The sequence below is a fragment of the Charadrius vociferus genome, unplaced genomic scaffold (genome assembly GCF_000708025.1).
Source record: "Charadrius vociferus isolate BGI_N301 unplaced genomic scaffold, ASM70802v2 scaffold406, whole genome shotgun sequence".
Taxonomy (NCBI): Eukaryota; Metazoa; Chordata; class Aves; order Charadriiformes; family Charadriidae; genus Charadrius; species Charadrius vociferus.
This window is the reverse complement of record NW_009648948.1, coordinates 412736-429669: the sequence shown is the minus strand read 5'-3', so window position 1 is coordinate 429669 and position 16934 is coordinate 412736. Positions and strand designations below refer to the sequence as shown.

At 50.9% G+C, this 16934-nt stretch overlaps 1 protein-coding gene across 1 annotated transcript; it reads left to right on the top strand.

The window, feature by feature from the left end:
• The first annotated feature begins 13372 nt into the window (after positions 1 to 13372).
• A4GNT (alpha-1,4-N-acetylglucosaminyltransferase) lies at positions 13373 to 16222 on the top strand. Its single transcript, XM_009887379.1, has 3 exons — positions 13373 to 13489; positions 14203 to 14652; positions 15611 to 16222. Exons 1-3 carry the CDS (start codon positions 13373 to 13375, stop codon positions 16220 to 16222), a joined length of 1179 nt encoding a protein of 392 aa, XP_009885681.1.
• The last annotated feature ends 712 nt before the right edge of the window (positions 16223 to 16934 follow it).

The window sequence follows — 16934 nt, the reverse complement described above, 5'->3', positions numbered from 1 at the left end:
CCCCTTTCTGCCTACTTTTATTTATTTCACTGAGGAAACTTTCAATGACTTTCTTTCTTCCCTTACGTGTGCATGGTCACGCTCAGCCTGGCTCCAGCTTTCCCCTCACTTTGAAGGTACACCTTTCTGCTGTCCTGATGTTTTTGTCCATCCCTGGCATCTCTGCATCCACTCTCCCTACTCTGGAGATTACAGAATCGTAGAATAGTTTGGGTTGGAAGGGACCTTTAAAGGCCATCTGGTCCAACCATGCCATGAGCAGGGACATCTTCAACTGGATCAGGTTGTTCAGAGCCACATCCAACCTCAACTTGAATGTTTCCAGGGATGGGGCATCTACCACCTCTCTGGGCGACCTGGGCCAGTGTTTCACCATCCTCATTGTGAAAAATTTCTTCCTTATATCTGGTCTGAATCTTCCCTCTTTTAATTTAAAGCTGTCACCCCTTGTCCTACCACTACAGGCCCTATTAAAAAGTCTGTCCCCATCTTTCTTCCACCACCCACCCACCCCCCTTTAACGTCTGGAGCCTATCTCCATCCCTTATATGAGCACAAATTTCGAAAGGAGGGGGGCAGGAGGCAAGAAGGGACGGTGGCAGGTTGTCCATGCAGGGTAGATCTTCGTGGGTCAGAGACACCTCTGCAACTCCCAAGTAATTGCAGAAATTATTCTTACTCTTGAGAGAGAAAAGGCCCTCCTCTAAATGTGCTAGTGTTGCTCATGGGGAAGGTCTCACACCATCTCCAACGTCACGGATGCACAGGAGGTCAGCAGAGTCAATGAGGGCAAATTCCCTATGAAAATTTTAGCCCCCCCCCAAATATAATTCTAATTTTTCTCATCAGATAATGACATGGCGTGACTGAAATGGAGGTAACATGGAAATGACCGGTTCCTCCACTCTGTTGCAACAGACCAAGAGTCTGCAACTTGCGGAATTAGGCCACATTATCGCAGAGGAAAATCCTGAATTCTGCATAGGGATATGCTGAAAATATTATAGTGTGGCGGCAGGGCAACTTACCGTCACTCTCAGGCCATAAGTTTAAATTTTGCCTAGCATTTATTACAAATGTCCCCTCCATCTCTCAACGGGTACTTGCTCACATAGGCTGAGGAGCTGAAGATGTTCACAGTGATCCTCTTTGCCATTGTGCATGTCAAAAAAAAAAAAAAAACCAAAAACCCCCACACCCAAAAACCCGGGAAAATGCAGCCTTCTCAGCAGTCTGTTAGTTTTGTTTTGGCAGATGCTCAACCAAATGTTGTGTTTTGGCATGGTGGGATCCCATCTTTTTTGAATCCATCCCATTTGACTCATATAAAAATCTGCTGACAACTAGATTGGACCTCTTAAAGTCGCGTGTTTTTGCTAATTTTCTATCTTACAATGCCGTGGCAGCTCTTTGGATGGGGGTTGGGGGGGCACCATGTTGATCATGTGGAGCCCGCTGGAGGCGGTGAGGGCACCTGCTGATCACAGTGGGGCAGAAATAACTAGGGTGAAGAGGGTTTGAAGAACGGGTCTGATGAGGAGTGGCTGAGGGACCTGGGGTTGTTCAGCCTGGAGAAGAGGAGGCTGAGGGGAGACCTTCTTGCTCTGTACAGCTCCCTGAAAGGAGGGGGTACTGAGGGTGGGTCGGTCTCTTCTCCCGAGGAACAGGTGATGGGACAAGCCTCGGGTTGCACCAGGGGAGGTTTAGGTTGGATATTAGGAATTTTTTTTTCACCAAAAGGGTTATCAAACATTGGAACAAGCTGCTCGGGAAAGTGGTGGAGTCTCTGTCCCTGGAGATATTTAAACGACTACTAGATGTGGAGCTGAGGGACATGATTTAGTGGTGGACTTGGCAGCGTTACGTTGATGGTCGGACTCAATGATCTTAAAGGTCCCTTCCAACCTAGACGGTTCTATGACTACCATAAACCCTTCTGTGATCGCAGGGGAGACTAGCCCATGCTAGCAGAGTTGTTGGAGTGCCTCCCAGGCAGCTCTGCAGCCCCTTCTGCCTTTTTTCCCCGCTGCCCGGGCTGCCAGCTAGCTGGAGGGAAGCCATCTCTCCCAGCTGATCCGCTCTACCCACGGGTTATCTAGATTTAGCTTGCAGGTGCATAGTTTATGGTCAGTTGGTTCATCTCCTCTGCTCTTTGTCAGTGCGCGGCGTTTCGCGGACGAGCTTCCGCGAATAAAAGCTGTGGCTCTGGAGGCGCCCACGGGCAGCGAAAGCCCCACCTCCAAAGTATACGAGCCAAGGGGGCCCGCACATGGGCTAATAGGTGTCGATAAGGGGTTTCAAGCAAACAGCCTCGTCGTCCTCCTTCGCAATCTTCGGATCAGGAAGTCATTCTGCCGAGATTTGTTTTGCTTTCCTTCCTCTGTACATAGGATAAAGCGGGCAGAAAGCTGTTGTTATGGGCAGAGCTCCAAGAAATCAAGAAAAATCTCACAGAAGTGCGAGTTTGTGTGCCCCAAACTAAATTTACCTTGGGAAAAAAAAGAAAAACCAACAAACCACAACTGGTAGTGTTATACACAACCTTATAATGACTTTATTTCTGTTGTGATTGCTGCTGTTGTTCAGCTTAATACCTTTCTCATTTAAAAAAAAAAAAAAAAACAAAACCAAACCCTAACACAACCCTGTAGCAACCGCTACAGAAATATTATTTGTTTGTATTATTCTTTCGGTGGTTCCTGTGCTGGAGGCAGTAAGTAGTTACAATCACTCAGCACATAATAGAGAAATTCATTCCAACAATAATAACAACATTTATTATTTTTGAAATACGAATCTGATGAATTCATGAATATAGAAGGCTCTTGTTGCTGGCTGTCCGCAAGATGCTAATAAAATCAAGCACGCTTTTCTGGTAGACTTTTGCTGTAGATTTCTAACACGCTTAGCCCAGAGGGCAGGGATCAACGTGGGGCAGAGCAACCTGCTCGGGGGCACTGCGCTAATAGAGCATTTACAAATGTTTATTGTATTATAAAAACCCACTTTTCACAGAATGCCAGAGTCACAGACTGGTCAGGGTCAGAAGGGCCCTCTGGAGCCCCCCCAGTCCCACCCCCCGCCAGAGCAGGGGCACCTCCAGCAGTGGCACAGATGGCGTCCAGGCGGGTTTGGGATGGCTCCAGAGGGGGAGACTCCCCCACCTCTCTGGGCAGCCTGTGCCACTGCTCTGCCACCCTCACAGGAGAGAAGTCCTTCCTCATGTTTAGATGGAACTTCCTATGTTCAGGCTTGTGCCCGTTCCCTCTCGTCCTGTCACTGGGCACCACTGGAAACAGACTGTTCCCATCCCCCTGGCACCCTCCCTTTGGGTATCGATAAGCATTGATAAGGTCTCCCTTCTTCCCCAGACTGAACAGCCCCAAGTCCCTCAGCCTTTCCTCAGCAGAAAGATGCTCCAGTCCCCTCATCACCTCTGTAGCCCTTTGCTGGACCCTCTCCAGCAGATCCCTGTCCTTCCTGAACTGGGGAGCCCAGAACTGGACACAGCGCTCCAGATGTGGCCTCCCCAGGGCAGAGCAGAGGGGGAGGATGACCTCCCTCCACCTGCTGGCCACACTCTTCTTGATGCCCCCCAGGATGCCATTGGCGTTCTTGGCCACCAGGGCACATGGCTGGCTCACGGGCATCCTGTTGGCCACCAGGACTCCCAGGTCCCTTTCCACAGAGCTGCTCTCCAGGAGGTCACCCCCAACCTGTACCAATGCACGGGGTTATTCCTCCCCAGATGCAGTACCCTACACTTGCCCTTGGTGAACTTCATGAGGTTCCTCTCCAGCCTGGCCGGTCACGCTGTAAGGTGGCACAGCCTTCCAGCCTTTTCTTAGACACAAAGCAACTGCTTGTCTGGAGTTCAACTGTTCTCCAGCATTTCTCCTTTTTAGGGGCTGGGAGGTCTGTGGGGTCCAGCAGGACCAGGCTTGCAGTGGTAGGTAGGACTTGGGTGGGTTTTCTTCAGACCGCTCTGCTCGCATGCGATGGGCTCTGCTTGGTGGGGTTTTTTTTGCCTTGCAGGGTTGACACAGTCTGACTCTCGGTGGCTGAAATATAATCGTTAGCATGTAAACCGGTGGTTTGCACTGGCTCCGGTCAGAGGTAACAGAGCTGTTTCTAATGGGAGGAGGGTTGGTTTTTTGGTTTTGTTTTTTTTTTTTTTTTTTTTTTTTTTAGGTATTTTTGCCAAGTTGAGGCCCCAAGGTCTAATGGTGTTTGCATTCTGATATACCGGCACAAAAAGCCTTCCTGATGTAAGGGCAGATTTAGAAGCAGCCCCAACTAAACCATCTCCATCTATATGGTAACCCAAAACATGTCTGCAAGTTAACGACCCCTCGTAAAAAAGCTGTCCAATGCAGAAAACACTTAAAATCAGTTAGTTCCCCAAAGTCCTGGTATGACCGTGTGTAAGTTAATATCGCAAAGGGTGATGAAATCGCAGTGGAGGAAGGCTATAATAACACATACGTGTTTGCAGAGGGTGATGCTATCACAAGCTGGGAAGTTGCAAAAAGCTTAACAAAGTAAAATTAGGCATATAAGGATAAACTCTTCTCATATTGCAGATACGGTGGCTGCTTTTTTAGTCATTCCACTTGCTTTATCTCTGAAGCTGTATGGACATTGCAAGCGCTAGAAATACAAATATGCAAGCCTTTAAGCACAAATGTATGGCTTTACAATTGCTTGCGATCTGGCACGGTTCGGCTCCTCGCATTCCTTCCGCTGATATTTTTGCCTCCGTGCATTAGTGCCTGTGGCCCTGCCTTCCTCTGAATCCACCGACCGGCTCGCATTGGAGACGTGGAACTCCGCGTCCCTCTCTTTATAAGAAGGTGGTATGAGCGTCACTTTTCTTCTGTCCATACGCATGGAAGGTCTACGTGCTTTACCGCTCCCCAAGAGACATCTATTGACTTTTGGCAAAATAACTAAGAAAACTCAAAAGGAGCAAACGAGCTCTCTACCAGATCAACATAATTCTAAAAAGACACAAGTTCTCAGTAAATAGCAAAAGATATACATGTTGGCAGTTAACAACAGCAAGCAGGATGCCTAAAAGGATTAGTGTGCAAAGGGAGAAAATCCAGCCACGTTTCACCCCGTATTTGTGACCATCCAGGCTGGTCTTCCAGAGGTCTTACCCAAAGCTGAGCACTGTGAGGTGAGGAAGGGTTTACTCCCCTTGTCTTGGCATGTAGGAGGCCATAGCTGGCTACCACGTCCAGCTTTGGGGCCCCAGTAAAAGAAAGACATCAGAAAACCAGAGAAGGCGTAGTGGAGGGCCACCAGGATGGTGATGGTGGATGTGCAAGGAGAGGCTGAGGGAGCTGCATTTGTTCAACCCAGAACAGAGGAGGTGAAGGGGGTCTAGTTGCTGTCTCTCCCTATTCAAAATAATTTATAGGGAAAGCTGAGCCAGACTTTTCTTGGAGATGTGTAGTGAAAGGTGAGGGTGAAAAGCTGCCCAACCAACGGGCACCCAAATTTAATTGCCATAACTTCCCCAGATAGTTGTCAGATGAGCTGTAACTTTCTAGAAAGAGGTCTTTGGAGCTACTTTGGCAAAAAACAACATCGGTTGGCTCATTTGGGACAAGTGTCTGTGTTTCAGAAGGGAGATATGGGAAGTGTGAGCAGGTGGTAAGCCCTGAGGAACGTATCTAACCTGACCTAACTGTGCTTGCCAGTGGTCACAGGCACAGACCTAAGCAGACCTTTGGTGAGGTTTAGATATTGTTTAATATTATTTAGTGTAAACACCTGTTTTGGGTGTTGCTGGGACTAAGTATGGAAATATTATTACATGTTATGCTTCTAGGGGAACGTCCGTGCCTGCGTGGGATGCTTGTCTTCCAGCCTTGGCTTCTCTTCTGAACGGGTGAGAAATCATCTTTTTGAATGTTACTGGGGCCAAATCCAGACCAGCAGCTGGTTGGCCTCATGGAGAGCAGTGCTCAACCATTGCTGGAGCGCCCTTGAGCAGCCACATCGATGCACCTCCATTTTTGGAGGAGGTCGCCAGGGCAGATACATCCTTTCATGGAGCAAAACTGAAGCAGATTCCCAAGCTCAGGAATAAAATGAACCTCATCTCTGAGTGGAACAAGGGTGATTTTGTAGGATTACTGTCTCTAAGGTTATTCAGGATAAAGAGAAATCTCCACAGGGTCTCCGCTATGGAGAAGATAAAGGCTTGGGTGGGCTCTAGAGCAGAAAGCCAGGCTGGCCCAGTGAGCAGAGCATCAGGCTAAATAGTTGAACATCTGCAGGCCAAGATATGTGCCGCTACAAGTGGCCACCACTGCATGTGAACCAAACCTGAGCAGGCACACCATGGGCCAAGCCAACGCTTTCCCTGTAATCATGGTGAGTCTCCCATGGTGTTCAAGGCTGAAATGTTGCTCTGAGCTTGTTGGACGTGCAGCAGCGTGGAGAGGTGAAGGGAAAATGTGACTTTGTCACTAGTCACCTTGCTGGGAGCCGGGGCCTCGGCCTGCTGCAGACTGCTTATGTGACACTGGAGTGGGATTTTCGCCTCCCTTGGCCAGGCCACCAAGCCCTTGGGGACGCAGGGACACCAAGCATGGGCTCTGCCTGCAGACTCCCATTTTTCTGGGCTCCCCATGCAATGAAGCAAAGCCCAGGCTCCTCCAGAGGGCAATGCAGATCAGCACCAGGATGTTCATAGAATCATAGAATGGTTTAGGTTGGAAGGGACCTGAAAGATCATCTAGTTCCAACCCCCCTGCCGTGGGCAGGGTCACTTCCCACAAGCCCAGGTTGCTCCAAGCCCTGTCCAACCTGACCTTGAATGTGGGACACTTGGGCTTCAGGAGGAAGGGAAGGGCTCAAGGGTCTGGCACCAGGACAAAAAGTTCTCAGGATTGCCGCCATCGAGGAAGAGAGAACTCTTCAGCAAACTTTCGAATTTATATGGAATGTGCCATTTATGGTATGAACTAACCCTGTTGGCCATCTTGGGGGCAGTGCCTGGGTCTCACTCCTCCTCATCCCCACACCTGGTGAGCTCGAAAACACCGAGACCTTGAAACCACCATACTATAACTGGCTATAGAGTAAATATTTTCACAAATTCAGACCCTTGAGTCTTCTAAAAGTGTAGTTTACCCAAACACTAGAAGATAAATTAGTACTGTGTCACTCAACCCGGGACACAGGGCAGGGGGCTTGGTGGCACATCAAGGCAACGGGGGGCGCTGGTGCAGGAGGAGGATGCTTTCACGTTGTGCGAGATAAAAGCTGGGCTGAAACTTTTAATAACAGCTGCCATCTGTTCCCATGCATGTCCCCGTATTAATGCATCCTGTAGGCTCAGCGGACACTACGTATGTGCACTGGGAAGGGATGGATGGATGGATGGATTCATCCCTGGAGAAGCTCCCGGCTTTGGAGCTGGACCCCGGCCATCCTCTTTTCTTGCAAGTCAAACTGCAAACGATGGACTTGAGCGAGTGTTTGCCGAAGGAGAGTGTTTCTCCTAGAGAGGTGTGTCGGGGCGTGAGGGCTCCTCACCTACGTCATTGCCCGAGGGACTTCTTTGGAGCCAGAGCTTTCCTTGCGTTTTTGCCCAGGGTGCTATCTGCTGATTAAGCCCTGACTATCTCGATAGCTTTCCGTGAGGACTGTTTGCTCTGTGGCAGCGTTGGCATCCTCCACCAGCTCGCCGCAGCAGGAAGCACGTATGCGGGAGCGCAAACAAAGCCCGGGGGCAAGCCCTTTGCTCCCTGCGGTGGGGCGAGGTGGGGTGCCCCCAAGCTGGCCAGAAACGAGCAGGCACACCCTGGCGTTATTCAGTAGCTAATTTTTAAGAGCAGGCAGGTTGGTGTTTGTTGGTTTTTGGGGTTTTTTTTGCTGCCACCACGAGCTGTGGAGGGGATGAGCGGAGCGCTTTTTGGTGGCTTATAGGCACTAAGTGGTTGCTGGTGGTGGAGAGAGGTGGTTTTCTGGGTGGCAAATGAGTGGTTTTGCCATGCTTGTGTGTATCCAGTGGGGCTGTTGGCACCCGTTGGCAGGACAAAGCTTCTGGCCCTGGATATACAGCCTTGCCAAAAAATCGGGAGAAGGGAAAAAGGGAACTGCACCCACCCGGTTTGCATCCTACCAGGATGCTCTGGTCTCCTCAAACGGGCTGAGCGGTGCTGGTCCAACACAGGTCAGGGTTGCAGGAGGGGTGTCCTGGGGAGTTCTCTTCAACACCACAGCTTCACCTCTCCCTTACAAATTCTGCTATCCCAGCACAGGAGGTTCCTACCCCTTACACCCCAGGGCCAGGAAAGTTCTGGGGGATCCTTCCAACCTGAGGTGGGTCATCCCGATCCCGGGGGCACCTGACGGCTCTCCTGTATCGCTCAGGGCATCCTCCTGGGGACGGGTTGCGGAGACAAGCAGAAGCTCTGAGGAATCAGCAAAGCTCCCTCCCTGCCTGCCTGATCTCTATCAGGGAGCTGGGCAGGCATCGGAGCTTGTCAGGCAACCAGTTCAGGAGGTGTGGTGTGATTTGGGATGTGTTTCTGTAGGAGGTGCCTTCCTTCAAGTATTCAATGCCACTCCAGCAAAGTTGTTCTTTGCTGTAGGGCAAAGAGATCTAAGATAGGGTGCAAAGTACCCTCCGCAAATGCAGATCTAGATACAAAGAGAAAAGGCTTAATATCATAAAATGGTTCAGGTTGGAAGGGACCTTGAAAATCATCTAGTCCCACCCCCCTGCCCTGGGCAGGGACACCTCCCACCAGCCCAGGTTGCTCCAAGCCCCGTCCAACCTGGCCTTGAACACCTCCAGGGATGGGGCAGCCACAGCTTCTCGGGGCAACCTGCCCCAGGGGATCACCACCCGCACAGTGGAGAATTTCTTCCTGATATCTCATCTAAATCTCCCCTCTTCCAGTTTGAAGCCATTCCCCCTCATCCTATCACTCCATGCCCTTGTAAAAAGTCCCTCCCCAGCTCTCCTGTAGCCCCTTTAGGTACTGGAAGACCACTTTCCCTGGAGCCTTCTCTTCTCCAGGCTGAACCCCCCCAACTCTCCCAGCCTGTCCTCCCAGCAGAGGGGCTCCAGCCCTCCCAGCATCTCCGTGGTCTCCCAGAGGATGCCAGAGCCCCACTCCAGCCGGTCCATGTCTCTCCTGTGTTGGGGGCTGCAGAGCTGGAGGCAGTACTCCAGGTGGGGTCTCCCCAGAGCGCAGCAGAGGGGCAGAATCCCCCCCTCGCCCTGCTGGCCACGCTTCTGCTGATGCAGCCCAGGATACGGGGGGCCTTCTGGGCTGCAAAAATATGCTGTAAACCACCTTCAAAAGGTGGAAATTGTAGTCCCACCCATCTCTCCTGACCCTCACAGGTTGGGCTGCCCGAAGGACCTCGCGCTGCGTTCTCCGGTGTGCCTGCGCCTCTGAAAACACAGCCCTAGCTCCTTCCTCAGCCTTATCTCAGCGCACCGAGAATGCAAACACCAGAGCTGGTGGCGAGCAAGCCATGAGGCTGTTCCAAGCCCTGGCAGGGCAGAAGATAGTGGCGAGGCAGCTCAGCTCCTCCGGCACAGGCAAAGGGCTCGCCACCGGCTGTGGGTACCTTCCAGCGTGGTTCAGCTTGGCTTTTGCTTCCCAGCACACTGCACGCTTCGCCCGCTTTTTGCAGCCAAGAGGTGAGTTTTGTTTTATCTCCATAACCGCGTCAGGTTGTAGAATCGGAGAGCAGGTGAGAAGCGGCACAGTAAGAAGCCCCTTCACTGGCACGCGTTGCTGGAGGTCGGAAAAGCTGCATTAATTACCGTCTGTGACGAACAGGGTATATTCTTCTAGAGGTTTTCCATTTGAAAGAGGTTTCCATATGTGCCTGGCGTTAAATCTGGAAGGAAGTTGGCTTTGAAGTGCACGCACGTGCGCTGGCTTGATTGTGGCTGTAATTTCCTCGAGCAGATCCTGTAAAGACATGAAAGTAAATTGGGGTCGGTTCAAGCGATGCCGTGTGCGTTACAAACGGGGACTGCTTTGGGGATATTCCCTGCCGGGAGAAATAAGGACTATCACCCAGCTGGATGGGTGCAGACCCAAACGCAAAACCCGCCGGTTCTCGGAGGAAAGGCGCAGTTTTGGAGACAGGCAAAAGGATGGGAGTCTCTCTTTTGAACCCCAAGGGATGCTGTGGGGATGAGGATTCAGTGGCAGTGGAGTTTGGCATGGCCGGAGGACTCTGTGTATTATTTACCTGTGGTGCATAAACTGTAATTCATAACGCAGGGGACTCGCTGCAGATAGTCCGAAACTCAGACCCCATCTGAACTAAAGGGCTGTGCAAAATGAAAGCTGCAGGTGCATTTATTATTTTAATAATAATAATAATAATAATATCGTTTTGGCAAATGAGAAGAGGTAGTCCCCGTGCAAGCTGAGCCCGCGTTCCGCATCCCTGTGGGGTCTGGTTGTGCGCGGTGGGATGCTCTGGGAGGGGATGGGGATGCCTCTGGCCAGGCTGTCCCTGCGGGGACCCCGCTGTTTGCCGTGGGCTCAGGGCTGTGATGCGCGGGGGGTGTGCGCGGCCGCCAGCGCCCCGCCGGGGTCGATTTACTCGCTCCCTTTGCTGGCATTTACTGCAAAAATCCCGCTGCACCTCCCCGCCACACGTGCCTCGCGGACGCCTCGGAGGAATTCTCTCACGTCGGTAGCGATCTCGCTCGTAGTCTCCCCCCACCCCATTTTCATCCTGCACTTGAAATACTGAAATTGCCCCCAAGAAAAGAAATATCTTTACAAGATGGGCCATCAAGCCGGCGTGCCGCCTGCTGCAGCCAGGAAAGCATCCCACTCGGCAGGGTAATCTATTCAATGGCTGGGATTTATTTTTACCGTTCGGTTCTGCAGTCCTTTTAACTCGAGCAGGGAAGTGAACATTTTGATAACAGCAGCCTCCAGGTCAAATGTGATGAGAATTCATAACTCGCCGCGGAGGGGGTTTTGGAAAACCAACCAAGCAAAACAATTTCCCAGAATGAGACGATGAAGATTCGCGTTCCTCTTCACAATGTCGTACACAGAGACGGTATCTGTCAGAGTGTCTACTTTATTTTCTCCCCACAATTTGCAAATAAAATGCCTCCCGGACTATTTTAAATTCGAAGGACTATTGCGAGCAGGGCTTTGCTAGGCTGCTCATAAAGACCCGAGACATCGGATCTTTAGGCCATCAAAGAAGAAATATTAATCCGGTAATGGGAATGTCCTGATGGCCCCATTTCTAATCAAAGCGAAGCCTGAGATTTCTGCTCCAAGCAAAAACATTGCCAAGAGAGCGGCATCAAGATTTAAAAACGGCAGGGAACGGAGGGAGGGAGCTCCGCTCCCCGGACTGCACTGGAGCAGCACAGAAACAGCAGCAGGTTTAGGTCAGAGCTGGGACCTGGGGGGAAAAAAAAAACAACTCAAAAAACCTGAAAATCTGGGCAAGATGAGATTGGGGAGGGAGCTTCTAGGAGGCAACTTTTTTCTTTGAGTTTTCTTTTCAAAACGGCAGCAGTAAGTGAGGAGCGTGCACCTGAGGAAGAGGCGGGAGGGGACGGTGGAAGGCAATTTTGTCGTTCAAGCAGCGGCGTTTTTATTTTAATCTCGCTTCTGCTGGTGTCTCCCGAGCCCTCTCGGCCTTCGCGCTGCGCCTGGGCACGGTTGGGTTGGGAACCAGTCGCTTCCGACCCATATTTGCCGGCCGTTCCCTCCCTTCCCTCCAAATTCCATAGCTGCAGGGAGGCCCTGGGCTGCCTCTCCCAGCGGGGGCTGCTCCGCAGGGCGCTGGGGCAATGCGAGAAAGTGGGAAAATGAAGGGGAAAAAAAATAATATAAATAATAATAATAAAGCATTCCCTCTGTTACCCCAAATCTGGGTTCTTTCCCCGATGCGCAAGCCAATAACACAGAGAACAGAGGTATTCCCAAGTTTATTCCCTTAACGCGCAGAAATGGGGTGCTCGTCCCCAGACGGGAGCACGCCTTAGTTTCAAAAAGTTTTCTCCACTTCTACCCACTGATCGTTACATATTCAAACAATCAATACGTATTCATTGTTATTCGCTTTAATGGTTGGTCGAGATTTCTTCGCTTCCCACGTAAATTCCGGCTCAGACTCTGTCTTCTTCTTCCATTGTTCTCTTTTGAAGAGGTGGTATCGTTTGGGCAGGCGGTCAATGAGTCGGTGGTTGTGATCTCCCCCCACTGGAATTACCTTTTACCTATTTCTCTTCTGATCTCGGCGGTTCTGAGTGGTTTTCTCGGTTTGCTGACCAGGCGCGCAGTTCATCGCTCTCTTGACAGCAATACCCTGCTTATCAACAATGCTGCATTGTCTGGTGGTTAGTTCCTTAGCTGAATCGTAGATAAATCACCTCTAGTTACTATTTATTTTAATATTTGATAAATAATTAAATAGGGTTGGGGCAGCATAGAGGGCTTGAGCAGCAGCAGGCTCCCTTGGTTGCTTCAACTACGTTTTACATTTCGTTTTCCTAGTTTACGCCAATTTTACCCCAACACCTCCTCTGCAGGCTGCAGACCTGCTGCCTTTGTCCGGCAGATCGTCCCCAGAGCCGCATCGGTGCCCGGTGGCAGCGGCGGCGTTGTCACCCGCTTCACCCCCGGCACCTTCTCCCGTGCTGTTGTGGGATGCCGGGGCGTAACGAAAAACTCCGTGCGGCAGCCATGGAAAGCAACCAAATTTGTTTTGCGGCATGGGAAGCGGTACTGCTGGGAGCAGTCCTTGCTTTAATATTTAATTCCATGAGATCCAGCTCTGAGGAATGGGCCAGGAGCTGCCACAGCTTCAAGCGCGCTCAGCGCTTCCAGGGGAATTTCCACGCTGCGGACTTATCTATATTCTGGCTGGGTGACATGGTAATGCGTCTCATTAATTAACCGAGCACACAGAGCCATATTTCCTCCCATTCCCTTTAATTAATCAAGCTGTAAGCGCTTCCAGGGGTCGCGTGGATGTTGGGTTGTCATTCAAAGCGTCTCCCCTCCATTGGACCCCGGCTCGTGGTCTCTGCACAGCGAACGTGGGCTGCTCAGGTGCAACCAGGTGGCATTTCGGGAGGGAATTTCCTTGCGTCACGAGCCTGTCAAACAGAACAATGCAGATAAGATTCAATCCTGCTTCTCGCTGGTACAGGCTCATGTCGTGGCAAGACCAGGAATGAGGAGCTGGGGTGGGCGGATGTAGGCGTGAGATGGGTCTCACCTAAAACCTCTCCCGTCTTCCTCCTTTTAGGTGGGTCCCATTCACCCCAAACTGTTTCTGGGACTGCAGCAGAGCCAGTTTTCCTCCACGCATCGGTCCTCAGAAATCCCTTTGCATGCTCCAGACAGTTTGGGTGTCTTCACCGGGGAGCTGGGCTTTAAGGGGGCCTGCTTGCCACCGTGATGGCAAACAAACAAGCTGGAAATGTGGATTTGTCAGAACTATAATCCAGGTAGGTCCTACAAAACCATCCGTTTTCTCTCCTTACATCTGTATCTCTCTGGTCCTTCAGCAGCCCCCATCCCTGCAGGATCCGAGTCCCTCACAGCCTTTGGGGCTGAAGTGTGAGCAGAAGGGGCGAATTGGGGAAAAGGCTTCGGTGCCCACGTGCTAACCTTTGGCCGACACGTCCCAAACTGTAATCAGGACCTTCCCCTCGCTGGGATGCACAGCCCCCTTGGCCACCTAATTCTGCTGGCACATCACAGTTTGCTCCTCAGATGCCCTGGACATCTCCTGCTTGTGGACAAGGACACGTTGGCACGATGCCGCAGTGCTTGGGTACAGTTTGCTACAGCAGCCTGCCCCGGGGATGGGCTTGGGGGTCCTTGCCTTGGCATGGGGCTACAGGATCCTTCTCGCCTTGCTCTCCCTGCTCTCACCCTTGGTCCTTCCCTCTCTACCAACTCAATAGCTGCATGTCCCGTCTCCAAGACCTCCGCCTGCCTGGATGGGGGTGAGGAGGTGGGACACCCCAGCACTTCAGCCCCGAGGGTGGAGCCCTCTGCACCGTGAAATATCTCACCAGGCTTGTCCTGGGGGAAAGGCAGGAGCTTCACCAAATGGCCTTCAAGCTATGCTGTCCAAAGCCATATCCTACCATTTCCCAGTCCTGCTAAGTGATAACACCGGCATATATTTTCGCTCTTCCTTGTCTCTCCTTAGCGTCCACGTCCAAGGCATGACACCAAAGGCCCAAGGAAAGCAAGAATGTTGAAGAAAATCCAGATATGCCTCTGCTTCTTCTTTGTCTCGGGCATTTTGTACGAGATCTCCCTGCTGTCCAGCTGCTTCTTCTCCTACGTGCCTATGTCCAAACACTTCCTGACACCTGAGCAGGTCTTGAACCTCGGCAAAAGCATCATCTTTCTGGAGACGACAGACCGCCTGGAGCCGCCCCCGCTGGTGTCCTGCTCCGTGGAATCTGCTGCCAGGATTTACCAGGACCGGCCCATCATCCTCTTCATGAAGGGACTTACGAACGACACAGCGTTGGACTTGAACTCCAGCTACGCAGCCTTCTCACTTTTGTCTTCTATGAAGAATGTCTTCATTTTTCCTCTCCAGATGGAAACTGTCTTCCAGGAGACCCCTCTGCTCCAGTGGTACAATCAGGTGAGCAGTATAATAAGGGGAAAATAGGGAAGTAGGAAAATAGTTATAAATAAAGGGGAAAAAAGGTCTGAAATAGGCTTTAAATGAATGGAGAAACACAGGACTGGCTATGTGAAATTAGTCACTTTTATTTTTTTGGTTCAGAATAGATTCATTTTGGCCATGTTTTGCCATGTATTCATCGATCTGTTTATTGAACGCATAATCAGCATCTCCCCCCTTATCTGGAGATTCAGATTTTTTTGGCAAACCAAACATTGGTAAGAATAGATTGCATACGTGTTTTGATAAAACATCGCCTAATAATCTTTCTCAACAGAAACCGGTTGAACAAAATGTGCTGCCTTGAGCGCTTGTTAACGCTGCCACACACCGAGAGAGCCCCCAGTAGATAAGATGCGGGAGAGGTTTCAGTTTTTGTAACAGCAATATGCAAAAGCAAGGTGGGATCTTGCAAGCTCCACCCCGGAATGAAGTTCCTGGCAAACCGCTTGCGTGTCGCTTCTGGCAAATTTGTTTGGCACCATCACTTTGCAGGGCAGGCGTATTTCCTCCAAACTCTTCCTTCTGAGAAAAAAAAATTACTCCAAATACCAACGGTGCCTATGAAAACCCTCCAGCCTGTTTCAAAGAGCCAGGAGTGAACCAGGGCGTGTGTTAAGTGGGTTGTGTCCCACTGAAATAGCAGGCAATGATTCATAGCCTCATCGATTTAACATCGTAGGTTCCATCAAAACACCCGCGAAATGTTCCTGCGTTCATATATATTAACAAAGCATTGCCCTGCGCTGCCCCCTTATCTTATTCCAATAAAATTCAATAGCTGGAGGAAGAAAAGGCGGTCGGTGACATTCGTGGGTGTGCAGGTGGAGTTTTATGGTGCCATTAGCAGCCCAGTGGGTGGACGTGGTCTGTTCTCTGCCGGTGGCGTCACTGTCTCACCTTTCCAACTCTGCAGGTAGTTCCGGAGCAGGAGAAGAACTGGGTCCACATCAGCTCCGATGCCAGCAGACTGGCACTCATTTGGAAGTATGGCGGCATCTACATGGACACAGACGTCATCTCCATCAGGCCCATCCCGGAGGAAAGCTTCCTAGCGGCGCAGAAGTCGCGGTTCTCCAGCAACGGGATCTTTGGCTTCCCTGCCCACCACAAATTTATTTGGGACTGCATGGAGAACTTTGTTCTGAAGTACAATGGGAAGATCTGGGGGAACCAGGGGCCCTTTTTAATGACAAGGATGCTCAAAACCATCTGCAATCTCACGGATTTCAAAGGCACCGAGGACCACAGCTGCCAGAACATCTCCTTCCTCAATCCCCAGCGTTTCTACCCCATACCGTACCCAGCCTGGGGCCGGTACTATGAGGTGTGGGACAAAAGCCCTAATTTCAACCACTCCTATGCGCTGCACTTGTGGAACTTCATGAACCACAACCGGAAAGTCGTGGTCGCGGGCAGCAACACGCTGGCTGAAAAACTGTACAAAGCCTACTGCCCCACCACGTATGAGGACTTGATCCAAAACGCAGAGGTGAGGGATTTCGGGCACTCGGAGGATGTTGCATGACATGGAGTAAGGAGGAGGGAGGTGATCCTTCCAGCACTCCCCATCCTGGGGCCAAAACGCGGTCACCATTGGTGTTGGTAGCTGGTTTTGTAAGAAAAAGACCTTTTCATAACCACCATCCCTACTCCCTTGGGCTGCTAAGGAGCATGTGCAGAATGGTGGTGGGTACCCATCAGACGTAGCCTCAGGGACACTAAGGACACCTTTGCTTCAGTTCTGTTTCCTTATGAACCAAATATTCCTGAACCAAAGGGACTTACGGGCCTGACTAGTGAGCTTTTCCAAGGGAAAAGTTCCTAAAGAGATGCATGGCCCTCCTGGGAGGAATGTCAGACGCGCCTCTGCACCTCTTGGCAATATTGGCAGCTACTCATGTCGGAAAAATTGCAGACATGACGGGCTCTGGACTGGGCTGAGGCCTCTGAGGCAGGTGTAATGCAAATGTATGGCAGAGGGGTGGATGAGAGTAATTGCTAATGAAGAGAAGCCCAAACCACTGTCTTTTCATTAATCTGTGTTTTTATCACGTGAACTGTACGCCCTACGTTTTTGAGAGGGACTTTATCGGTGCAAGTGAAAATAAAATGGTTAATAAACCACCACTCCTCCGAGCTTGCTTTCCCCTCCACCCTCCCTGGAAAATGAGTCCCATTTTTTCAACTATTTATGCTCCTGCACTTCTGCTTTGGTTCCTTCCAGGAAGGGGCCGCAC

What these genes read in the sequence shown, in the direction of transcription:
- A4GNT (XM_009887379.1), top strand. Translation starts at nt 13,373, where the DNA reads ATGCTCCAGACAGTTTGGGTGTCTTCACCGGGGAGCTGGGCTTTAAGG. An exon ending in TTGTCAGAACTATAATCCAG is followed by an intron (nt 13,490 to 14,202) that starts GTAGGTCCTACA and finishes GTCTCTCCTTAG; the next exon opens with CGTCCACGTCCAAGGCATGA. An exon ending in TGCTCCAGTGGTACAATCAG is followed by an intron (nt 14,653 to 15,610) that starts GTGAGCAGTATA and finishes CCAACTCTGCAG; the next exon opens with GTAGTTCCGGAGCAGGAGAA.